Raw genomic sequence first — 26,821 nt, 5'->3', positions numbered from 1 at the left:
CCACACAGGGAACATATACAGGGCACAAGTTATGAGCACTGGGGTCCTGGCTAGCAGGATCTCAGTGACACAGGCAAAAACAAACATACACACAATTACAAATGGGGGTAACATGCCAGGCAAGATGGTACTTTCCTACAATATATACCTGGCAACAGAAATTGGAGGGCAGATTACTTATCCAGATTTCCAATTGTTGAAACTGATGTAGGGATGGTGGAAGATGAATAAAAAGATAGCTGTTTCATAGCATCAATTGATGTAGAGAACATGTGTGCTTTAAGTGAAGTAGAGTGGAGGAGAGAGCTGTACAGAGATGAGTTATTGGTTTAAGTGTTAAAGTTTATGAAAGATGGTTGGCCCAAAGAGAAGAATGTTTCATATCAGTTTCAAACTTTTGTCAAATTCTCTTTGGAATTGATGGTTGAAGATTGCATCCTGGTTTGTGGTGGTAGGTTGATACCTTCCAAAAGTTTAGAAACAAAAATAACGTGTGGTGCACATACAGGACATATAGGTAAGACCTTGACGAAATGTAGAGTATGTGAGATTTACTGGTGGCCCCTCATGGACAAATTAGTAGATGATTTTGATGGTGATTGTGGGGTCTGTAGCAGTGCAGAAAAGGGGTTCAAAGTGAGGACTCCACCTATGCATCCGATAGAATATACTACCAGACCATGGGAAAAAGTGGGCATTGACTTAGTTGGTCCATTTAACTCTTTGCCTTTTTCATCTAGGTTTGCTATGGTACTCATTGATTATTATTCTAAGTGGCCTGAAGTCCATTTCATGAGTGAACCCACAACCAAAATTGTGATAGAGTTTTGAAAAGGTGTGTTCCTAAGAGAAAGATTTCCGTCTTCCATTGTCTCTGATGATGGAGTCCATCTTGTCACTCTATAATTTCAACAAATCCTTCATCAAAAGGGTATTGAACATTGCAAAAGTTCATTGTATCACCTAAAAATGAATGGCCTTGTGGAACGTATGAATAGAGTCTTGGGTAACTGTGTTCAGTGGGCCATTGCCAGTAAATGTGTGATACAAAATGCTGGTTGTTCAATGCGTGGTTCTACCATACCACTCCACATTTCTTCACTAAGGTATCCCCTTTTGAATTGTTAAAGGGAGGAACCAGCATCCAAGATACGTCCTGAGTGGATTTGAAAATTGGTGAAATTGAATTGAATGTCTTTAAAGTTGTGGAAGAAGTAGTCAAACAGAATGCTGGTAAGGCTCAAAACTGTCTGAAAAAATACTATGATTCTAGGAAAGGAGCTGTTCAGCACCAAGTCAAAGTGGGAGATCTGGTGTGAATAAAAGCGCCTGTTCACACAAAGAAACGTAACATAAAATATACCTAACCAGTGGTGGTTGATAAAGCCCATAGAATTGTCATCAGGGTGAAAAATAAGAACTGGTGGAATACTGCTAAAGTGATTAAGTTAAGAAATGCTCATGGGGGCAGTGGTGATGAAAGGAACAAAACTGTTAGCTCAGGTGTCGGAATTGAGGAGATACCAACAGAGCTCTGCAGGAGTAAACAACAGCATGTAATCCCACTGAGGTATCGCTGAAGGGATCAAATTAATAAAGTTTTTATCATTGTCTGATTTTACTCATAAGAATATGTACAATTGTTTTAAAAAAGTGCATTGTTATTTAGGCTATACCTGAGTGAAGTTCACTATTATTCATGATTTGTGACACTGTTAGCTTGTTTAAAATGTTAAAAAGAAAGGAAAATTTAGTAGTTACCGCTAGGTTGGCGTTTTAGTCACCTATTAGAAAGCATTAGCCTTTATGATGTCAAAAAATTCCAAAGTAGAATGTGGCATGTAGTTTGAAGTTAACAGTGAGGAATTTTTGATCGAGGCTTTGACCGTGTTGGTGTGCTGTTGCGCAGTCCTAGTTTCAATATTAAATCTAAGTATTTTCAAACACTTATTTACCACAGTACAGCTTAGTTCCTTTTGGCGCGTGAGAAAGAGTTCCATGTCAGAAATACCCATGGCCACTTACGGCATTGCATTAAACATGTAAAAGGTGATGGGAGAAATGCTTGCAAATAGCTTAAATCAACAGCAATGACTCATTCAAACCCGCCATTTTTCGCACACTTTGTCAATTTAGACAGAGACAGTCCTTGCCTCACTTTTTACATTACAGTCACCACAGTTAGAGAAGACCGTCAACAAACAGCTGACCACCTTCCTGGAAGACAACAACCTGCTCGACCCCTCACAGACTGGATTCCGAACCAACCACAGCACTGAAACCGCCCTCATCTCAGTCACAGACGACATCAGAACCCTGATGGACAACGGTGAAACAGTCGCCCTCATTCTTCTCGACCTCTCGGCTGCCTTTGACACCGTCTGTCACCGCACCCTAATCACCCGCCTCTGCTCCACCGGGATCCAAGACCAGGCCCTGGACTGGATCGCCTCCTTCCTCGCAAACCGCTCCCAAAGAGTCTACCTCCCTCCGTTTCGCTCAGAACCCACTGAGATCATCTGCGGCGTACCTCAAGGCTCATCACTCAGCCCGACACTCTTCAATGTCTACATGAGCCCCCTCGCCAACATCGTACGCAAGCACGACATCATCATCACCTCCTACGCCGACGACACCCAACTTATACTCTCCCTCACCAAGGACCCCGCCAGCGCCAAGACCAACCTACAAGAGGGTATGAAGGACGTCGCAGATTGGATGAGGCTCAGCCGCCTAAAGCTGAACTCTGAAAAAACTGAAGTCCTCATCCTCGGCAACACCCCGTCCGCCTGGGACGACTCCTAGTGGCCCACGGCCCTCGGCACCGCACCGACCCCCGCAGACCACGCCCGCAACCTCGGCTTCATCTTGGACCCTCTTCTCACCATGACCAAGCAAGTCAACACCGTGTCCTCCGCCTGCTTCCTCACCCTCCGCATGCTCCGCAAGATCTTCCGCTGGATCCCCGCCGACACCAGAAAAACCGTGACCCACGCCCTCGTCACGAGCCGCCTGGACTACGGCAACACCCTCTACGCCGGGACCACAGCCAAACTCCAAAATCGCCTACAACGCATTCAAAACGCCTTGGCCCGCCTCATCCTCGACGTACCCCGCAGCAGCCACATCTCCGCACACCTGAGACACCTGCATTGGCTCCCAGTCAGCAAAAGGATCACCTTCCGACTTCTCACCCACTCACACAAAGCCCTCCACGACAAGGGACCGGAATACCTCAACAGACGCCTCAACTTCTACGTCCCCACCCGCCCCCTCCGCTCCTCTGGCCTCGCACTCGCCGCCGTCCCTCGCATCCGACGCTCCACGGCGGGTGGGAGATCTTTCTCCTTCCTGGCAGCCAAGACCTGGAACTCCCTCCCCACCAGCCTCAGGACCACCCAGGACCACTCCGCTTTCCGGAGACTCCTAAAGACCTGGCTGTTCGAGCAGCGATAACCACCCCCTTTGTCCCTAGCGCCTTGAGACCCGCACGGGTGAGTAGCGCGCTTTATAAATGCTAATGATTTGATTTGATTTGACAGTGTAGTTAGACATAAGACCAGCTAGAGGTTCAGTACACCCTTCCTATATCCCCTTCTGTGCCCAGGACGTAATGGTTACGTCCTGAGGCACAGTGCTCTTGTGCCCAGGATGTAACCATTACATCCTGGGCACAGAGCCCAGAGGGAGAGCTATCGCTCCCTCTGTGGGGTTCCCCCCTCACCCCCACCAAAACAGGGATGGAAGGGGAAGCCCATCCCCTTCCACCCCGACTCCCCCCGTGACATCAGCACACGAGCGCACTCTGATTGTCACAAGGCCTCCTCCCATCGCGCTGGAAGCTGAGCATTTCTCTTCCGATCATGTGGAGGAGGCCGAGAGACTTCAAAGGGAAGGAAAGTTATTTCCTTCCCTTTGAAGTCTCTCTCAGCGTTTTGGCATGCCGGATTGCAAGCAATCCGGCTGTCAAAATGCCCACTAGACACCAGGGATGGTTTTTTAAAAATTTAATTGGCATGAGGGGGGGGACCCCTTGGGCAAGGGTCGCTTCCAGTGGGGGAATTTCTTTTTAAAGGCCTTTTCTATCCCCCCTGGGCTGATGTGCCCCCGGGGGGGGGGGGGGTTGCACCAGGGAGTATTTTTTTATTTTTGTTTCGTTTTACATTTTTGAGGTGGGGAGCAACCCCTTATGCAAGGGTCGCTCCCATGGGGGTCAAGTTATATTTAGGCCATTTTTGCCCCCCTTGGGGGCAGATTGGCCTATTTTTATGAGGCCAATCTGCCCCCAAGGGGGACAGAAACCACTGGACACCAGGGAGTTTTTTTTTTTTCCGCGAATTTCACGCAAGGGGAGCGACCCCTTGGGCAAGGGTCGCTCCCAGGGGGGGCATTTTTTTTAAAGGCCTTTTCTGCCCCCAGGGCTATAATTCGGCCAATTTGCCCCCCTGGGGGGCAGAAACCTCTAGGCACCATGGATCATTTTTTTGTTGTTGTTTTTGTTTTGTTTTGTTTTGTATTTTTGAGGTGGGGAGCGACCCCTTAGGCAAGGGTCGCTCCCCTAGGGGGCAAATTATATTTCATTAGATTGGCCTATTTTTATGAGGCCAATCTGCCCCCAAGGGGGAGAGAAACCACTAGACACCAGGGAGTTTTGTTTTTTTCCCCGAATTTCACACAAGGGGAGCGACCCCTTAGGCAAGGGTCGCTCCCCTGGAGGGGCAAATTGTATTTAGGCCATTTCTGCCCCCTTTGGGGGCAAATCGGCCGATTTTAGGTCAATCTGCCCCCAAGGGGGGCAGAAACAACTACGCACTGGGGATTTTTTTTTTCCGCCAATGTCACGCAATGGGAGCGACCCCGTAGGCAAGGGTCGCTCCCCGGGTGGGTGTTGGGGGGCAAATTTATTTTAGGCCATTTCTGCCCCCCCTGGGGCCGGCTGATCTAGAGGCCAAAATCCACAGGTAGGCACTTTATTTTAGGCCATTTCTGCCCCCCCTGGGGGCAGATCGGCCTATTGTTATTAGGCTGACCTGCCCCCAGGGGGAGCAGGAACCTCTAGGCGCCAGGGCTAATTTGATTTTTTGTGGGGGTTTTTTTGTTGTTTTTTTAGAGATGGGGAGCGACCCATTAGGCAAGTGTCACTCCCCTGGGGGGCAAATTGTATTTATATCATTTCTGCCCACTATCGGCGTATTTTAGGTCAATCTGCCCCCAAGGGGGGCAGAAACAACTAGGCACCGGGGATCTTTTTTTTTGCGCCAATGTCACACAAGGGGAGCGACCCCTTAGGCAAGGGTCGCTCCCCGGGGAGGGGGTTGGGGGGGCAAATTTATTTTAGGCCATTTCTGCCTCCCCTGGGGCCGGCTGATCTAGAGGCCAAAATCCACAGGTAGGCACTTTGTAATAAAACACCTCTGTTTTCTGTGAAAAAATGTGGTGTCCACATTGTGTTTTGGGCCATTTCCTTTCGTGGGCGCTAGGCCTACCCACAGAAGTAAGGTACCATTTTTATTGGGAGACTTGGGGGAACGCTGGGTGGAAGGAAATTTGTGGCTCCTCTCAGATTCCAGAACTTTCTGTCACCGAAATGAGAGGAAAACTTGTTTTTTTGGTCATATTTTGAGGTTTGCAAAGGATTCTGGGTAACAGAACCTGGTCAGAGCCCCACAAGTCACCCCATCTTGGATTCCCCTAGGTGTCTAGTTTTCAAAAATGCGCTGGTTTGCTAGGTTTCCACAGGTGCCGGCTGAGCTAGAGGCCAAAATCCACAGGTAGGCACTTTGTAATAAAACACCTCTGTTTTCTGTGAAAAAATGTGGTGTCCATATTGTGTTTTGGGCCATTTCCTTTCGTGGGCGCTAGGCCTACCCAGAGAAGTAAGATACCATTTTTATTGGGAGACTTGGGGGAACGCTGGGTGGAAGGAAATTTGTGGCTCCTCTCAGATTCCAGAACTTTCTGTCACCGAAATGAGAGGAAAACTTGTTTTTTTGGTCAAATTTTGAGGTTTGCAAAGGATTCTGGGTAACAGAACCTGGTCAGAGCCCCACAAGTCACCCCATCTTGGATTCCCCTAGGTGTCTAGTTTTAAAAAATGCGCTGGTTTGCTAGGTTTCCACAGGTGCCGGCTGAGCTAGAGGCTAAAATCCACAGGTAGGCACTTTGTAAAAAACACCTCTGTTTTCTGTGAAAAAATGTGATGTGTCCACGTTGTGTTTTGAGCCATTTCCTTTCGTGGGTGCTAGGCCTACCCACACAAGTGAGGTACCATTTATATTGGGAGACTTGGGGGAACACAGAATGGCAAAACAAGTGTTATTGCCCCTTGTCTTTCTCTACATTTTTTCCTTCCAAATGTAAGGCAGTGTGTAAAAAAGTCATCTTTTTTAGAAATGCACTGTAATTCACATGCTAGTATGGGCACCCCGGAATTCAGAGATGTGCAAATAACCCCTGCTTCTCAACACCTTATGTTGTGGACATTTTGGAAATACAAAGGTTTTCTTGATACCTATTTTTCACTTTTTATATTTCAGCAAATTAATTGCTGTATACCCGGTATAGAATAAAAACCCATTGCAAGGTGCAACTCATTTATTGGCTCTGGTTACCTAGAGTTCTTGATCTACCTACAAGCCCTATATATCGCCGCAACCAGAAGAGTCCAGCTGACGTAACGGTATATTGCTTTAAAAAATCTGACATTGCAGGAAAAAGTTACAGAGTAAAACGTGAAGAAAAATGGCTGTTTTTTCACCTCAATTTCAATATTTTTTTATTTCAGCTGTTATTTTCTGTAGGAAACACTTGTAGGATCTACACAAATGACCCCTTATTAAATTCAGAATTTTGTCTACTTTACAGAAATGTTTAGGTTTCTGGGATCCAGCATTGGTTTCTCACCCATTTTGGTCACTAACTGGAAGGAGCCTGAAAGCACAAAAAATAGTAAAAATGGGGTATGTCCCAGTAAAATGTCAAAATAGTATTGACAAATTGGGTTTTGCAATTCAAGTCTGCCTGTTCCTGAAAGCTGGGAATATGGTGATTTTGCCACTGCAAACCCTTTGTTGGTGCCATTTTCAGGGGAAAAACCACGAGCTGCCTTCTGCAGCCCTTTTTCCCCATTTAAAAAAAAAAAAAAAACAATTTTCACTGTATTTTGGCTAATTTCTTGGTCTCCTTTAGGGGAACCCACAAAGTCTGGGTACCTCTAGAATCCCTAGGATGTTGGAAAAAAAGGACACAAATTTGGTGTGGGTAGCTTATGTGAACAAAAAGCTATGAGGGCCTAAGCGCAAATTGCCCCAAATTGCCCAAAAAGGGCTCGGCACAGGAGGGGGAAAAGGCCTGGCAGCGAAGGGGTTATTTTCAAGTGATTTTTCCCTTATTCTTTTGCTTCATAGACCACAAGATAATTCTGAGATCCCTTTTACTTGTTCACAGAAAATGATATGTAACAGGCATCTGGCTCATAACTAATAGGGAGCATAGCTAGTTTCCAATATATTGTTAAGATTACGATACCTGACAATAACCTAGTAAATCACCCCAGATGTAAGCCCCAATCACTGACCATCTTTACAGTATTGCTAAATTTGACTCACACCATTCAATGCTAGTGAATCCCAAACATGTCTGTATAATGGCTTCTATTAATAGGAACTCACTATTCTACAGGGCTTGCTGGATCAAAAATAAAACAAAACTTTCTGTTGTGTGTTCCAGGGAACTTCTGTCCCTTATCAGAACTACAAGTCAGCAATCGGTCTATGAAAAAAGCAGATGAGTTAGAAGGTGCTATGTTGAATGAACAGTTGCATATTGTGTTTTAACTGTGCCTTCTCCTGTGTCATTTTCCTTTACTTCGAAACAGCTTACCCGTGACCCCACATACAATCTGCCATGTGATCAGCATCAGACTTTGCCTGTGATCTACAACTGCTTGAATGACTGAGCTCCACAGTTTTCTTAGGTATCTTTTCCTGAGTCAAGCCTCCTCTGTAATACAGAGTAGGCCTGTTCATAGAAAAAAAAACAGTTTTTAATCTTGGGCCAACCTACAGGATGCTTGACAGTATTTCTTAATGTTTGTGATCATACGCACCAACGAAAATTAACCTACTTTCTACTTTAGAGCCCCAAAAACAAACCTTATGCAATAATTGATCTGGATTGATCTTGATCTTATAGTAATAAACCTGTGCTATTTTTGATTCTTCATCGCTTTTACCTCTGAATTATATTTTATTGTGCTTGTTCATTACTACATCTCTCAGCAGATCTTGCAAGGTAATATGCTGATCCCAGACAGGATAAGAACAGGAAAGCAAAAGGTTATCTGACTAAACTGGAGGCTCAGCTGTGTTAGTTTTTAGTGAAACACTGGTATTGTGAAAAGCACACAGGGTCTTAAGTACTTATTTTCTCTTCCACTTTTTCTTTGTAAACAGATTTTATTGGCAATTTTGAATAATACGGTACAGCATAATGTCGCTAGCACGTCTTTATTACTTTTCTCTCACAGGTAGGTAGCATAAACCTAACTCCAGATACCAGTCTTTAATGCTCTTAAACAATGCCATTCCCCACATAACTCCCCCTCAATTCAGAGTCAGTGTCATAACGTGCTGTAGTGAAACAAATGCAAAACTTTTTGGCTATGTGTATATACACTGACCTTGTTTTGTATATTTTTCTCTTATGAAAAGTACAATGACAAGAGTGGTAAGTAGTCTCAAAGCACTTATCCCACCGCTGCACAACCAATGTAGGAGGCTGGACTGGCTTGTAGTGAGTACCAAGGGGTACTTGCACCCTGCACCAGGCCCAGTTATCCCTTATTAGTGTATAGGGTGTCTAGCAGCTTAGGCTGATAGATAATGGTAGCTTAGCAGAGCAGCTTAGGCTGAACTAGGAGACGTGTGAAGCTACTACAGTACCACTTAGTGTCATATGCACAATATCATAAGAAAACACAATACACAGTTATACTAAAAATAAAGGTACTTTATTTTTATGACAATATGCCAAAGTATCTTAGAGTGTACCCTCAGTGAGAGGATAGGAAATATACACAAGATATATATACACAATAGCAAAAATATGCAGTATAGTCTTAGAAAACAGTGCAAACAATGTATAGTTACAATAGGATGCAATGGGGAAACATAGGGATAGGGGCAACACAAACCATATACTCCAAAAGTGGAATGCGAACCACGAATGGACCCCAAACCTATGTGACCTTGTAGAGGGTCGCTGGGACTATTAGAAAATAGTGAGAGTTAGAAAAATAACCCTCCCCAAGACCCTGAAAAGTGAGTGCAAAGTGCACTAAAGTTCCCCTAAGGACAAAGAAGTCGTGTTAGAGGAATAATGAAGGAAAGACACAAACCAACAATGCAACAACTGTGGATTTCCAATCTAGGGTACCTGTGGAACAAGGGGACCAAGTCCAAAAGTCACAAGCAAGTCGGAGATGGGCAGATGCCCAGGAAATGCCAGCTGCGGGTGCAAAGAAGCTTCTACTGGACAGAAGAAGCTGAGGTTTCTGCAGGAACGAAAAGGGCTAGAGACTTTCGCCGTGGAGAGTCGTGCAGAAGTGTTTTCCCGCCGAAAGAACGCCAACAAGCCTGGCTAGCTGCAAATCGTGCGGTTAGCGTTTTTGGACGCTGCTGTGGCCCTGGAGGGACCAGGAGGTCGCAAATTGGACCAGGAAAGAGAGGGGACGTCGAGCAAGACAAGGAGCCCTCTCAGCAGCAGGTAGCACCCGGAGAAGTGCCAGAAACAGGCACTACGAGGATGCGTGAAACGGTGCTCACCCGAAGTTACACAAAGGAGTCCCACGTCGCCGGAGACCAACTTAGAAAGTCGTGCAATGCAGGTTAGAGTGCCGTGGACCCAGGCTTGGCTGTGCACAAAGGATTTCCACCGGAAGTACACAGGGGCCGGAGTAGCTGCAAAAGTCGCGGTTCCCAGCAATGCAGCCCAGCGAGGTGAGGCAAGGACTTACCTCCACCAAACTTGGACTGAAGAGTCACTGGACTGTGGGGGTCACTTGGACATAGTCGCTGGATTCGAGGGACCTCGCTCGTCGTGCTGAGAGGAGACCCAAGGGATCGGTAATGCAGCTTTTTGGTGCCTGCGGTTGCAGGGGGAAGATTCCGTCGACCCACGGGAGATTTCTTCGGAGCTTCTGGTGCAGAGAGGAGGCAGACTACCCCCACAGCATGCACAAACAGGAAAACAGTCGAGAAGGCGGCAGGATCAGCGTTACAGAGTTGCAGTAGTCGTCTTAGCTACTTTGTTGCAGTTTTGCAGGCTTCCAGCGCGGTCAGCAGTCGATTCCTTGGCAGAAGGTGAAGAGAGAGATGCAGAGGAACTCGGCTGAGCTCTTGCATTCGTTATCTAAAGTTTCCCCAGAGACAGAGACCCTAAATAGCCAGAAAAGAGGGTTTGGCTACCTAGGAGAGAGGATATGCTAGCAACACCTGAAGGAGCCTATCACAAGGAGTCTCTGACGTCACCTGGTGGCACTGGCCACTCAGAGCAGTCCAGTGTGCCAGCAGCACCTCTGTTTCCAAGATGGCAGAGGTCTGGAGCACACTGGAGGAGCTCTGGACACCTCCCAGGGGAGGTGCAGGTCAGGGGAGTGGTCACTCCCCTTTCCTTTGTCCAGTTTCGCGCCAGAGCAGGGCTAAGGGGTCCCCTGAACCGGTGTAGACTGGCTTATGCAGAATTGGGCACCTCTGTGCCCAACAAAGCATTTCCAGAGGCTGGGGGAGGCTACTCCTCCCCTGCCTTCACACCATTTTCCAAAGGGAGAGGGTGTCACACCCTCTCTCAGAGGAAGTTCTTTGTTCTGCCATCCTGGGCCAGGCCTGGCTGGACCCCAGGAGGGCAGATGCCTGTCTGAGGGGTTGGCAGCAGCAGCAGCTGCAGTGAAACCCCAGGAAGGGCAGTTTGGCAGTACCAGGGTCTGTGCTACAGACCACTGGGATCATGGGATTGTGCCAACTATGCCAGGATGGCATAGAGGGGGCAATTCCATGATCATAGACATGTTACATGGCCATATTCGGAGTTAGCATTGTGAAGCTACATATAGGTAGTGACCTATATGTAGTGCACGCGTGTAATGGTGTCCCCGCACTCACAAAGTTCAGGGAATTGGCTCTGAACAATGTGGGGGCACCTTGGCTAGTGCCAGGGTGCCCTCACACTAAGTAACTTTGCACCTAACCTTTACCAGGTAAAGGTTAGACATATAGGTGACTTATAAGTTACTTAAGTGCAGTGTAAAATGGCTGTGAAATAACGTGGACGTTATTTCACTCAGGCTGCAGTGGCAGGCCTGTGTAAGAATTGTCAGAGCTCCCTATGGGTGGCAAAAGAAATGCTGCAGCCCATAGGGATATCCTGGAACCCCAATACCCTGGGTACCTAAGTACCATATACTAGGGAATTATAAGGGTGTTCCAGTAAGCCAATGTAAATTGGTAAAAATGGTCACTAGCCTGTTAGTGACAATTTGGAAAGAAATGAGAGAGCATAACCACTGAGGTTCTGATTAGCAGAGCCTCAGTGAGACAGTTAGTCACTACACAGGTAACACATTCAGGCACACTTATGAGCACTGGGGCCCTGGGTTACCAGGGTCCCAGTGACACATACAACTAAAACAACATATATACAGTGAAAAATGGGGGTAACATGCCAGGCAAGATGGTACTTTCCTACACTATGTAATTAAACTTCTAATAGAATGTAGCATATGTCTAGGAGTTGTAAGAATTCAAATCTGGGGAAAAGGACCATCTGGACAAGTTAGTCTGGTCTCTAATCACTCGCGGTAGCTCTCGTTAGGGGAGTCAGGGGGATGCGCTAGTGACCCTGCAGGGAAAGGTCCCTCGGACTGTTCCTCTGCTCTTTTAGACAGTACACTAGTCCCTCCCAAGCACAGGCAGCCTCAATCCATTGTAGCCCCCATCTAGCTTCTCGAAGAGCACCTGTCCTTCATGAATCGCCCATCTGTCAAGTTCTCTGCGCCATGCATCAATGCAGGACCCTCCCGGCGGCTTCCAATGTTGTGTTATTCTCCTCTTTGCCAAGACCACGTCCAAGTCCTGGAACGTACTAGTCACCTTCGTTTTAGCTGTGTGGGGGAACCTACCCAAAATGCAATGCTACTTTGATTCTGGGACCTCTCTATCAATAATCTTTGCCACTACTCTGATAACAGCTCTCCAATACTCTCTCAAATGAGGACAGTCCCATAGTATGTGCTTAAGGTCAGATGCGGGCACATTGTGGCCTCCATGTGCAAGTATCTATTAATATGGTCCAGGATGAGATAGGCTAAATATTGTGTGAAATAATTAATCGGTTTAAATCGGCACTATGGAATGTCTTCGGGATTCCAATGAGCATGATTGCCCAGTCTCTATCGGGAATGGGGACCCCCAGGTCCTCCCCCCCATTTTGCCTGTAGGATCTGTAATAGTTTAAGCATGTCCCTGCGCAGTGGCCTATAAAAACATGACTGCCTTAACTGTCCCCCATGAAAGGACCAAATATCGGCTAGCAGAGTGTGGTAAGCTGGGCCTGGTGGCTCAATGGTCTAATGCATCCAGTGTAGAGACCTGTGTTTGACCTTATGGTTACAGGCTCAAATTCAGGGAGGTCCACTGAGCCTTTCATCCTTCTGAAGTCGATAACATGAGCACCACTGAGTTGGGTAACAATAAACATCTGTTATTCAGTGCCTTCATACCCTCGGGTGATATGTGTGCCTTACAAGCACACGTTATGTTATGTCTTGGTTCTATTTGTCAGGTCTGATAAATCTAATGAAATGCCACAGTCACTGCTCTATGAAGTAAAAAGTGACCATGTGGAATATCGAATTCTGTACAGAAGTCTTTAAATGAGTCCTCAAATGAGAGAAGCTCCTCAACTTGGAATAACCCCCCCCACCTTTGCAGCCCCGCTGTCAGACATTCCCGTATTCCATCCCATAAACTGCCATGGGGTAGGGTCTTTAGCAAAGTTATAGGTATGTCTGAAGAGTATGGGATCTGCGTTCCTGTTTTCTGTAGGCAGCAGTGCCAGCATCTACGCATTACTCTGAATTCATGTGAGTCATCCTCCGTGGGTCCCCCCTACCCACAGTAGTGTTCTAGGAATGGCTTATAATGTGGGGGTAAAGGGCCTTCCTGTCCTCCCTGGAGTCTGGCTACTAGCCAACCATTGTAATTTCCATTGAAGTTGTGCTGCTAAGTAGTAGGACTCGAACTCTGGACTGCCATACTCCCTTCTGTCGATTCTAGTTTTGTAAGGGCACTCTCCTCCACCCTGCTCCCCACAAAAAGGATGTCACAAGACTGCCAAGCTCTTTAAACACTGACCTAGGAATCCACAATAGCAGCATTGTAAAAGAATAGAGTCACCTGGGCAGGACAATCATCTTGAATAGGGCCATTCTGCCTGCCAATGAGAGGGGGAAGGTGTGCCGAAACTTAGACATTGCCATACAACAGAATCTTCCTATCATGGTATATTTTGGTCCCTGTTGGACTTTTTGCCTTGCGCAGAGTCATCCCCAATTTTTTTGCCTCCTTCCTCCTGGTTTTTCTGACCTCTCGCTGTTGGCTCTAGGACTCTGAGCACTTTATCACTGCTGACCAGTGCTAAAGTGCAGGTGCTCTCCCATCTAAAGTTGGTATGATTGGCTTATACCTAATTGGCATATTTAATTTACCTATAAGTCCCTTGTACAGTGGTATCTCTATACCCAGGGCCTGTAAATTATATACTACCAGTGGGCCTGCAGCGCTGCTTGCGCCACCCACTGAAGTAGACTTTCAAACCTGTGTGCGCAGTTTTCTGCCACAGGGACCTGGCATCTAAATTTACTTGTCAGGCCCAGATCTCCCCTTTTACTACATGTAAGTCACCCCTAAGGTACGCCGTAGCTAGCCCTATGGGCAGGGTGCCATGTATGTAGAAAGGCAGGACATGTGCCATATTGCATGGCCTGTCCTAGTAGTGACAAACAGCCTAACTTGGTGTCTCACTGCTGTGAGTGCTGCCTTCTCATAGGATTGCATTAGAAATGCCCTGCCTTATGTGTAAGGGGTATTGTCTGATTTATGAGGGGTATCGTAGGTGTGTTTGGTATGGTTGTGATGGTGATAATAAATGCTGCTTTCTGGTGTGGGTGTATTTTTTATTACTATCACAGAAATGCCACTTCTATAAAGTGCGCATTTATCTGTGCTTATGACTCTGGTGTTTTGCAGCTTGACTCCAATCCACGTCTGGGCAGAGTGACAGTTGGGGCTTTGTGCATACTTTTCAGACAGCCTGTACACAGGGAGGGTGGAGGTGTCACAGAGGTGCATCTGCATACTGAATAGTCTTCCTGGGCTGAGAGAAGGGAGAGGCGGGGCACACCTGCATTTGTAAAGACTGTGCCCTGGCCTCACACAACAGGGTCGTTAACCCCTCACTGATGTTTGGAGCCTGTGCTGAAAGGAGAGAGGGGGCACTCCCAGAACCAGTTGTAAATGGCTGGAACCTCCTCTCCCTACCATTGTAAAACACTGTAAGAACTGACTATAAGTACAGGGGAATTTTCCCCACAATTTGGAGACTCTTGGAATCATCTTGGAACTGGACACCAAAGGCTGAAAGGACTCACCAGGAACCGCCATGGACTGCTGCTGCTGCTGTGCTGACCTGTGACCTGCCTGGTCACTGTGAAGGACTTGCCACTTGCTGCCTTTCCCTTTTGCTGGCCTGTAGCTGGGCCCTCCACCTGAGGACCTTGTCTTAAGATTCTGCTCCCCGGGGCAGGGTGCTTTGGCCCCTGACCCCTGCATCCATTTCTTCACAAGGGGTGCTTCTCCGTGGTTGCGGCTGCCATGGCGCTGATTGCAGCGTGCTTATGGAGCCTTGGGAGCTCGTAGGCTCCTTGCTGCATTGTGCCCCTTTAAATAAGATCACCGCAGCGGCCCGGGAAGCTGGAAGAACACTCACGCACCGCATCGGGTGCAGGCGAGTGTCTGCTCGGGCCCCAGGACGGGTCCGATCTTCTTGTGGCTTCACGGCAGGACCAGGGGAAGGCGCGGGGAGTGCCCCCTTCCCCCTGGCCTCTGTGTTAGGAGCAGGACGCTCCTTTTCTGCTGTTAGGAAAAACTGGCATTATTGTGGGCCACCCCCTTGGTGGAAGGACCAGTGGAGGCCCATGGGGGCCCCCCAGAGATCACGGGTCCCGGGAGGGGCCTGTCATTAAACCGGAAGGGGTGCGTGGTGCCCCCCTCCTGCCCTAAGTTGGTTTTGCTGGCTTTGGCCCCCCTCGTGAGGGCCGGTTGAGGTCCTGGGGGCCCCCCAGCAATCACGGTCCCCGGAGGGGTCTGTTTATAAAAGAGAGGAGTTGCATGTCACCCTCCTCTGACCACAGAGTATAAGGGAGGCCCCCGTTTTGTGCATAGGCGCGCCGGGGCCCCATTTTTCGCCTACGCACTGAAGGTGCCTTTATCATCAACCAGGTACTCCTAAGTGACAATATATAGAACCTAAGTTCTTACTATAGACTTTGCGCATTTATATATTGCCTACCTGTCTTTTGATGTTGTCTTTTATACATATGTATGCAAATGTTCCTTTTATGGGCATGACTTGCTAATATGTTTCCCTAACTTGCCATATGTTTTCTAAGTTCCTACTATGGGCGTTTTATGATATTCTTATGACAAGTGTTCTAATGTGATAACGTGTTTCCTGACTACTGCTTATGTTGCAGAATACTGAGTAACCTATGTGTTATGTGTGACTACTGCTAATTTGCAGAGTAACTAATGTGTAACGTTCTGACAACTGCTAAGGTAGCAGGATAGTACTGATATGTGATGTTTGGTCTGATAATTGCGCTGTGTACAATACAGTATATTTTCATATAATCTGGTGTAGTGTTTCCTTTGTGGTGGGGATATTGTGTCACATGTGTGTGTGTGTTGTGCCAACTCTTTACACATTGCCTCCAGGTTAAGCCTGACTGCTCGTGCCAAACTACCAAGGGGTGAGCAGGGGTTATCTTGGACTTGTAACTCCCTTGTCCTGACTAGAGTGGGTAAGTTCTGCCTGGCTGAGGTACATACCCTAGCCAACCAGAAACCCCATTTCTAACAGTCCCCAAGTAGAATAGGCAGCGGCTTCCCATTGTAGCTCTCCTAGTGTTTCTGGTGGGTTACTGTTGGCTCTCATGATGAACATGCCTGACTTCTGTCAGTTGACTTTCAGACTTGTAAAGTTGCCAAATATCCCCAGCAAGCTGCTGCTCCATCCAGATCTGAGGTCTTATTTCAGAGAAAGATCACCAGGTCATCAGCATACAGGGCTATGTGATTGTGATGTGTATTCAGCTAGAGCCCTCATATCTGCTTCCCTCTCTGGCCACACTGGCTAGGGGTTCCATGGCCAGTGCAAACAATAGAGGTGTCAAGGGACGGCCCTGTCCACTCCCTCTCTCTATGCAGCAACTCTTTCAGATCATTTGACCCTAGCTGTAGGATTTGTGTGTAGAAATCGAACCCATGGAATTAAACTTTCCCCAACCCCATCTCAGCCATGACGGAATAAAGGAACTCCCATTCTAGGCTATCAAAAGCTTTCTCTATGTCGACAGCGAAGGCTGCAGCCTCCTCATTGTCGTAAGTAGTATCCTCCATAACCACCAGGAGCCTGTGAATGTTAAGCAGTGTTGCGGCCATGGACAAACCCCGCGTGGTCATGGTGCACTAGTCTGGGCATTAGGGAAAGGAACCTGGTGGCCAAAATCCTTTTGAACATGAGTATGGCAAGAGGTCTATAGGCTTTACAGTTCTGCACTAACTGTCCCGTCTTTAATAAGGAACTACTAACGCCTCTCTGGTACTAGTTGGTAGGACATCCGTCTTTCATCGATTTGTAACTGTCTGTTAATTTAGGCATCAGTTCTGTTGCAAATGCAGCATAAAATTCACCTGGGAGCCTCTCCGTTTCTAGGGTTTTACCTTGCGACATTCCCTTGATTGCTGCCTTTATCTTGTCATAGAGACTTTCATTACAGTAACAAGATGGCTGGGTTATGGGCGGCAGCCACATTGGGCATTGGGGACTGAGTTTGATCCTGAGCCATGTGACAACTGTCAACCTGACCCTTCCGGTCAACTAGCAGCACCTCACCAGTACCCACGAGTAAAAGATGATTTGTGGCAGTACTTAGCATGTCATATGGAAATCATGGAGGAACAGATTTTAACCCTTTCTCTCAGTCACATATATCTCACACATACAAAGGAAAAAAACATGAGCAGGACTAGGTTCAATCCTACGTAAAAAGGCATGTATTGTGATTATGAGGATGATAAAACATAATAAAAGCAAAGCAGTGACAAGGAGAGTGAACCATAGGAAAGGTCCCACCATACTGTCTTAACACTAGTTCCAAAATCCCTACCTGCAGTACTGACGTTCTATACAAGATCGTGGCAATGTAAGACCTAATCTGACCATCAGGTCCCCTAGGAGATCGCCATACCTGTGATTGTAGATAAAGAAGAGGTCTGTTGGTTTACTGCAAATTCTCCCACATGGAGTGAAAGACTGCGTCAGGTCTCAGCAGAAACTGCAAAGGCGACATGGAGTGTATTATAACAACTGGTTTGAATTCCCCTCTATCATCTAGGGGGCAGTGAGGTGTTTTATAATAAAAGATCTGGTGTTCTGAGAAAACTGCCATGATGTGACAACACATATATTTCTGTGCATGAGTTGGGGACATGACGAACGCTTTATACCGGCCATAATTTGTAACTTATCACATACAGCCTTGGATAGAGCACAGAATGAAAATGCAGTTTACTTTTGTTTTTAGAGAGCTTGCATCCGTGGTTGTGGGCCCAGCACCTGGGGACAATGCCACCAATATTTCAAACGGGGGGAGGCAGAGGAGGCGTTACAATACAATTGTCTTCGCCAAGCTCACCTCACTGCTCCCTCAGGGCCCTGCTACTGGCACAAATCCTTCCAGGGCTCTCCACTGTCTTTACAGCTTCAGTATCTTTGCTGCTCCGGGGTCCAGTTCTGCCCAATGCTGCTCACCCAGGTAGGCAGGCCACATTCCTTGCCCATCTCACTATGGGGGTGATTCTGACCGCGGCGGACGGCGGTCGCCGCCCGCCAAGCGGTTCCCGCCGAAAGACCACGGCGGTCATTCTGGCTTTCCCACTGGGCTGGCGGGCGACCGCCGAAAGTCCGCCCGCCAGCCCAGCGGGAAACACCCTTCCCACGAGGAAGCCGGCTCAGAATGGAGCCGGCGGAGTGGGAAGGTGCGACGGGTGCAGTTGCACCCGTCGCGAATTTCAGTGTCTGCAAAGCAGACACTGAAATTCTTTGTGGGGCCCTCTTACTGGGGCCCCTGCAGTGCCCATGCCATAGGCATGGGCACTGCAGGGGCCCCCAGGGGCGCCACGACACCCCATACCGCCATCCTGTTCCTGGCGGGTGAACCGCCAGGAACAGGATGGCGGTATGGGCTGTCAGAATCCCCATGGCGGCGCAGCAAGCTGCGCCGCCATGGCGGATTCCCATGGGCAGCGGAAAGTCGGCGGTACACCGCCGGCTTTCCGCTTCTGGCCGCGGCTGTACCGCCGCGGTCAGAATGCCCGGCGGAGCACCGCCAGCCTGTTGGCGGTGCTACCGCCGACTTCCGCCATGGCGGTAATTACCGCCAGGGTCAGAATGACCCCCTATGTGTCCCAGGTCCGTGGGGCCCAGTCTTTTCATGTCATGCCACCAGACTTTACTCCTTGCATCAGTGGCAGCCATCCTTCACCATCTGGGGGTTCTGCTCCTCAGCACCGCCCAAGGCCAACTCCACTCACCTGGCAGTCCGGTAACCCCACTCATCAGGCCCCGGTTGCCATCTTGGGACTGCTTCACGCCATGTGGGTTTAGGCTCCCTGCTGCTATACATCACCTTGAGCTCCTGCGCTAGGCATCGTCTCTAGCAGTCCTGGACATTGGATGGGTATCTCCAACTTTTATGGGGGTCCGCAGCCACTCATTGTGTCAAGATGGTGCCAGATGGGGACCACTGCTGGGAGCTTACTCATACAGCACCTTGTTCCATCGGCGTCAGGCCATGCCTCGCCACTTACAACCCAATAGTGAAGTCCTCCCAACAACTAAGTAGATACATTATTAAAATAAAAGGGTTTGATTGACATAAACAATTTGTAATAGTTTGAGCACCATCTTGAATGAGACTCTGTGACCTTCATATTCAGATTATCAATAACCCCTGACACCCAAAACATTCTAGTTTTGCACAGTTTTCAGAAGAGGTTTATGTTTTTTTCATTGCATCACCATTTACTCTCTTGGTAGTGCATGGTTGGACACTCAGCATTACATTGAAAGAGTATCCAAATGGTTAAATACATAAAGGCTAATGTAACACAACATAATGTGTTGGGACACTTTAAAGGTTTAGTGGCTGAACTACTCATCAGTAATCATCATTACTCTAGTTCACTTTTCTTCATACCAGTACTTCTTCAAGTGAAGGGAGGCTCTGCCTCTGCAGACAGACACCCCATCCCAAAGTTCCATAAATCAGTTTCCTGAGATGGGCATCCCTTATGTTGGAAGTGACCATCCTTTGTGTTGTGTACTCTCAGATGTTTGCCTTGACTGCTTTTGCTGGCTGTAGAGCTCTGCATACTTTACTCATGCTAACTATAGGTAAAGTCAAAGAAAGCCAGGGCACACCATAAGTAGTCCGAGAAATAATTCCGAAGTGGAAAGAAGAGTTCAGAGTCCAAACACTGTGTAGAGATTGATGATGATTTTATTCCTTGTAGACAAAGTATGGTCTGCGAACAGCCGACACGTATTTCGTCATATGGACTTTTTCAAAGCAAAGAATTGGATGTGGTTAGATCTGGTGAAGGAATTGGAATGTTCAGAGAAACCAAAGTAATTCATGTGGTCTTTCAGAGAGATATGTACCATGAATTGAAGGCAGTCATGGCAGTTGAAATCCGAAAGTTGGGTCTCTGATATCATTTAATGAGATATCAATTAGAGAGCAAGGCTCTGATAAGCCTCCAAGAGTCAGTCCAAAAACAGGGAAGTTGGGATACCTGTATTTGGGCTCTGAACTCTTCTTTCCACTTCGGAATTATTTCTTGGATTACCTGGCTTTCTTTGATTTTGCTCAAGCACAGATTGATTTTCCGATCAGTGCACTAACACCCGTGGTGGTTGGGTGTCTTACCAGGATGGCATACCCAACAATCATATTGAACTTGAACTATTTGTCAGACATCTGAACGCGGATGTGCGAACATTTAGCATCAATCACCATTTTTTATTTTGTCTTGTACATTTAACTGTAGGTAAAGTACCTGTGCTTCCCCGTGCAACATGATGAAATTGGTATATACCTGACATATTTAACTTACCTATATGTAATTAGTATGTGGCAAACATTGTATACCCAAAGCCTCTAAGTTAAATATCAGTGACAGTGCAAACATGACTGCAGGCCTAGAACTGTAGTCAGGCTGAGCAGTTGTAAAACTGTGATTTTTACCTGTATATATAAGTTACCTCTAAGTAGGCCCTACTGCCCATAAAAAAGGGTGCATGGTATTTAAAAATAGGACTTGCAAATGTTTAGTAGTCATCATGTCCTACAGTGAAAAGGTCCTAAAAGCTATTTTTATAGCACTAGGGTTGGCTGTTCCATAGGAAAGTACTGTGATACAATCATATAAGCAATCCTGTTATTTCAGGCTAGGAAACAACTACACATTTCATTCTTGGACTTTTTGAAATATTTCTTATAAGCCCAATTCACTGGTTAAGTCAGATCTGTAATAAATATTTAGGAAAAGTTACTTTTAGAAAGTTACCTTTTCCCCGTCCAAAGCCTCTGGCCCCACTTGCAGGAGCTCCAACTGTCACACAGGAGCTGAATTTTCCTTTCAATGAGTGCAAACTTGCGACCAGAACTGAGATGAAAGCCTAGGATGCAGGGAGGTGTTTTGTTCCGCTAGCAGTATGACAATTTGGGTGGTGCCCACGAGCTTAATTCACTTCAAGATGCCCACCCTATTTTAGGTAAATGTTAGCTAACACCTGGCCATGGCCATGGCCATTCTTTGTTCCCCAAATTAGGAAGGTGGAGCTCCCCAGTACTGATTTAGAGTGACCACAGAAGGGATGGGGTGCTCATTTATCATGGCACACCATCAGGATGGGCACAAAGGCTCTGCACAAAGGGAGAAGGGTGTCATGTTTTTGGATATAGACAGAAAGTGGCTTTATGGTATTGTTTACACTAGAGCACACAAGAAGAGAAGCAAAAGTGGGTAGGCTTGCCCCTGGGAACTTTTATGAAATTGGCTAGGGGGGGGGTCCATGAGTCATCCCCACCCACAGGATGGTGCCAGACATAAATGTGGCATCAACAGTACTCTGCTCAGGACACGTTCAGGAATGTGGAAGAAGAGAAGACGCCCTGCTGCCTGTGACCAGAGAGAAGCCTAGAAGACTGTACCTGCTCATCCTCTTGTAACCAGGACAAATGTGTGGGCTCCAAGAGTCATAAGACTGACCTCCTGTTCAAACTACAGGGATGCAACAACCTACAAAAGGCCTTTACCTACAACTGCCCAACTGCTCAGTTCCAATTGCACTGCCTTTGATCCTTCTTCTGGCCTCTGCTGGAGTGAGTATGGATACCAAAGTCCTGTCCCCATTGTCCAGAGCCTTCTCAGTTGTCGAAGTACAGGGAGTGCAGAATTATTAGGCAAGTTGTATTTTTGAGGATTCATTTTATTATTGAACAACAACCATGTTCTAAATTAACCCAAAAAACTCATTAATATCAAAGCTGAATATTTTTGGAAGTAGTTTTTAGTTTGTTTTTATTTTTAGCTATGTTAGGGGGATATCTGTGTGTGCAGGTGACTCTTACTGTGCATAATTATTAGGCAACTTAACAAAAAACAAATATATACCCATTTCAATTATTTATTATTACCAGTGAAACCAATATAACATCTCAACATTCACAAATATACATTTCTGACATTCAAAAACAAAACAAAAACAAATCAGTGACCAATATAGCCACCTTTCTTTGCAAGGACACTCAAAAGCCTTCCATCCATGGATTCTGTCAGTGTTTTGATCTGTTCACCATCAACATTGCGTGCAGCAGCAACCACAGCCTCCCAGACACTGTTCAGAGAGGTGTACTGTTTTCCCTCCTTGTAAATCTCACATTTGATGATGGACCACAGGTTCTCAATGGGGTTCAGATCAGGTGAACAAGGAGGCCATGTCATTAGATTTCCTTCTTTTATACCCTTTCTTGCCAGCCACGCTGTGGAGTACTTGGACGTGTGTGATGGAGCATTGTCCTGCATGAAAATCATGTTTTTCTTGAAGGATGCAGACTTCTTCCTGTACCACTGCTTGAAGAAGGTGTCTTCCAGGAACTGGCAGTAGGACTGGGAGTTGAGCTTGACTCCATCCTCAACCCGAAAAGGCCCCACAAGCTCATCTTTGATGATACCAGCCCAAACCAGTACTCCACCTCCACCTTGCTGGCGTCTGAGTCGGACTGGAGCTCTCTGCCCTTTACCATTCCAGCCACGGGCCCATCCATCTGGCCCATCAAGACTCACTCTCATTTCATCAGTCCATAAAACCTTAGAAAAATCAGTCTTGAGATATTTCTTGGCCCAGTCTTGACGTTTCAGCTTGTGTGTCTTGTTCAGTGGTGGTCGTCTTTCAGCCTTTCTTACCTTGGCCATGTCTCTGAGTATTGCACACCTTGTGCTTTTGGGCACTCCAGTAATGTTGCAGCTCTGAAATATGGCCAAACTGGTGGCAAGTGGCATCGTGGCAGCTGCACGCTTGACTTTTCTCAGTTCATGGGCAGTTATTTTGCGCCTTGGTTTTTCCACACGCTTCTTGCGACCCTGTTAACTATTTTGAATGAAACGCTTGATTGTTCGATGATCACGCTTCAGAAGCTTTGCAATTTTAAGAGTGCTGCATCCCTCTGCAAGATATCTCACTATTTTTGACTTTTCTGAGCCTGTCAAGTCCTTCTTTTGACCCATTTTGCCAAAGGAAAGGAAGTTGCCTAATAATTATGCACACCTGATATAGGGTGTTGATGTCATTAGACCACACCCCTTCTCATTACAGAGATGCACATCACCTAATATGCTTAATTGGTAGTAGGCTTTCGAGCCTATACAGCTTGGAGTAAGACAACATGCATAAAGAGGATGATGTGGTCCAAATACTAATTTGCCTAATAATTCTGCACTCCCTGTATACTCCTCCTAACACAAACTGAAACCTTGCACTTAGAAACTTTTTGGCTTCAAAGGCCTTCATTGAACTGGGACCAACCCGTCAAGCCTTTTAACAGGGGTGCGTTGCCGCTGGGCCAAAGATTAAGGCTGTTCCTCTGACCTTTTCTGTGGCAGCAAATCTGATTCAGCTAGACCTGTTGGAGAAGGTATCCAATCTTGTGAAGCCCTCTTTGGCTACAATGCACAGCCTTGCCTCGCTAGAAGAATCTGCCTGAAAGAGCCTGAAGGTGGAAGTCTTCACTGGGCAAAAGAGCCTAAAGTATCCAGCCAGCGAGGGACCTTTTCTAGATTGACTTGAAGCTTTAACCACCAAATGTCAACAGCTTCATCAAGATCTCATCCAGTGGCTATCAGACAATGTTAAGCCCTCTTCAGTGGCAATCTGCTACCTTGCCCCGCAAGGGATTTTTGACTTACATTTCAGAGACTATGAACAAAGGTAAATCTTCTGGCCAGGTTTAACCTGGTTTTTGTATCAGGCCCATGATCCTTCATGGTCAGCCTTAACTTCTGCCTAGGAAGAAGCAATGCACAGCCAGATAACCGAAGTTGGCACCTAACACTTCTTTTTTTACTTCATTTTGAACCTTAAACTTTAAAAACTCATATTTCCGGTCCCCCTTATTGGATTTGGTAATTTTTGTGTTATTTAATTTATTACAATTTACTCTATTTTTCTAAATTTGTTTAGGATTTTCTTGTGTTATGTTTTGACTGTACTACTGTTTTGGTACTGCACAAATACTTTATGCATTGCCTCTAACTTAAGCCTGTCTGTTCTGTGTAGGTACCAGAAGGTTGAAATCAGGTTAATTAGGTGAGTAATTCATCTGTTACCTCCACATCCTCTTCTTAATTCCATTTTTTATTCAAAGGAGAATATAGACAAGTGACCTAAGCTATTAAATACTTTATAATTAAATAATAAAGGTGTACTATTTTCTATACATTTTTAACATGTATTTATATTTCTGTATGTATAATATCCTCAACATCTTATGTATTTTATAATTAAATAATAAATATGTACTATTTGTATATATTTATAGATTTTAACAGCAACTTTTATTTATACATAATATATAATAATCTTAATAGCTTATTAAATCTTTTACACAATAACATGTAATATTTTATATATTTTTTAATTAGTCTATATTTATTAATATTTATAAGTATTTTAAACTATTGAATGTATTATCATCCCCTCTGGAGTTTTATTTTAAGTCCCTACCTTTATTATTTTTATGGGAGGGTTGGTCATGAGTAGTGCTGGACTTACTACAAAAGTTAGTATAAAAGTTTAACTTACCACAAAAATGCACTTTATGAATACTGAGAATACAAAAATGAATTTTCACTTGTGCAAAATCCCATTTCAGAGAGAGGGGTCCAGCAACGAATGGGAGCTGCTAATCCCTCCATAAAAAGCAGTAAAAAAACAAGTATTTAAGGGCAAAAGTGGCAGGGGAGCAACTAAAAAAGAAAAAGTAATTGCCTAAAGGTAAGCAGGGATAGGATAAAAGCCAGCCAATCAAAAAGGATGAAAAACAGACTATGCTCCAAGTAACGGACAAATATAAGAAGACGAAGGCAAGACACAGAATAAAACTCAAACAAATGAGAGTGATAATAAATCCAATCAATGTTAAGCAATGGGCGGGTTCTAAGCCAGTGTTAGTTTATGGTATGGTCCACAAGAGGTGTTTTCACAAACAGACAGCTAAAAGCTGGCGAGTTTGTAGGCGTGACCTAAAACAATACAGTAAGTTGCTCTATTTATGGCCTATGCTGAGGAAGGAGTAGTTACCAAACGAAATCATGCAGTGGAACTTTTGTATTGGGTGATGGTCCTTGCACGTGGAGCCTTCATTTAAGAAAATAAGGAGGGGAGGAAAGTGATGAGGAAGTAATAAGCACTTGCCATACAACTGTCTGCCATTATCGCTAGTAAAAACGGCTGGAAAATGAATTCAAATTGTGAACTTGGTAATAGTTAAATAATTAATCAATATGATGTTCGATACCTTCCTAAACAGTATTTCATCAGTATTAAGCAGCGTTTAAAAATAACAATATAGCGCAACGCTCAGGAAGACGACTTTTCTAATAATTGTGACCAGAAATATGATTTTCACCAAATTGTTTTTGGGGAAAATAAGTAGGTAAAGCGAAAAATGATTACAATATACCTCTGGGAAGTTGCAATTAGGTAAGGAGCTACCGCAAAAGCCATCCACGGTGCTCAGGCTGTAGTTGAAAACAGAGCCACTGACATGGCATGCGTTCACCTGGCTCGGCGTAATGTTGTACTCAGCAGCCAGACAACTGTAGAGGTCCCCTCTGCTGCACATGAACTGGAAGAAAAACGTATACCTGAGTAAAAATAGATTTTACACACTGGTGTTCATTAGCATAAGACCGTTGAGTCAAAGTCAGCTACATAAAACGCTAACGAGTATATACAGTCCCGAGTTGCCCCTTCTGTTCTGAAATGAATTTATTTGAGTGTTGTGCAGCAAAGTACACAGCTGTATCGACTGCAGTTCACGCGGAGCCGGACGGGAAACAAAAAGCTGGCCTGGTAATAAAATGCTGAAACCATCCCTACCCTGAAGGGCATGGCTAGGTCAGTGCAGACCACACCAAGCCTGTAGCTACTGCCGATATGACCGGCCCTAGAGTGAACTACATACTTTGACAAAGATGTACCCTGAAGAAATGGATTCTCCCTCATCTTTTTAAGTGTAATACCAAGGAGTCTCCCGAAGAGGGCACCAGTACACCGCAAAAGAATGTTGATATAAATTTCCAAACAAAACAGTGTGCGAGTCTGGGTGATAATTAAACCCTCAAACGATTGCAAACTTTGTACAAACATAGCTTATGAAATAATAGGTAATGCGATTAGAGTAGGGCAGAAGGAATAAAATGTACAAATGTTGGGACTGCAAAGACTATGGCCCGTATTTATACTTTTTTAGCGCCGCATTTGCGCCGTTTTTTGACTCAAAATCGGCGCAAACTTACAAAATACAATTGCATTTTGTAAGTATGCGCCGATTTTGCGTAAAAAAACGACGCAAATGCGGCGCTAAAAAAAGTATAAATATGGGCCTATGTACTTGTGGTCGGGGCGTCGCATATTAAAAGATAGGCCTGCCTCCCAGGGGCGTAGCTTGGTCAGTAATGTTTTGCGGGCTGTGAGCTTTAGATTTCCGGACAATCGCGCTGGCATATTATGTTAAACATTGTACAACTAGCAGAGGGCATGAGAGAGGTTTAAGGGGCAGTGGGAAGGGAGAGAGAGGAATGCTAATTGGTAGGAGTACTAAGTGAGAGAAACACAATATATTTGTTAAATAATCAAC

At 45.8% G+C, this 26,821-nt stretch overlaps 1 protein-coding gene across 2 annotated transcripts in view; it reads right to left on the bottom strand.

Annotated features, from left to right (window-relative positions):
- ADCY5 (adenylate cyclase 5) overlaps window positions 1–26,821 on the bottom strand; it is a 1,737,221-nt gene that overhangs the window by 348,711 nt on the left and 1,361,689 nt on the right. Inside the window, exon 14 of one of the 2 annotated variants that reach the window (XM_069224661.1) lies at window positions 25,643–25,807. The exons of the other annotated variant lie outside the window; for it this stretch is intronic. Within the exon in view, the coding sequence (XP_069080762.1) occupies window positions 25,643–25,807 (165 nt within the window). The remainder of the gene's footprint in view (window positions 1–25,642; window positions 25,808–26,821) is intronic. 2 annotated transcript variants of the gene reach the window in all.

This window comes from Pleurodeles waltl, chromosome 3_1 (genome assembly GCF_031143425.1).
Source record: "Pleurodeles waltl isolate 20211129_DDA chromosome 3_1, aPleWal1.hap1.20221129, whole genome shotgun sequence".
Taxonomy (NCBI): domain Eukaryota; kingdom Metazoa; phylum Chordata; class Amphibia; order Caudata; family Salamandridae; genus Pleurodeles; species Pleurodeles waltl.
Note: the sequence above shows the minus strand (reverse complement) of the source record. Positions and strands in the feature narration are given on the sequence as shown.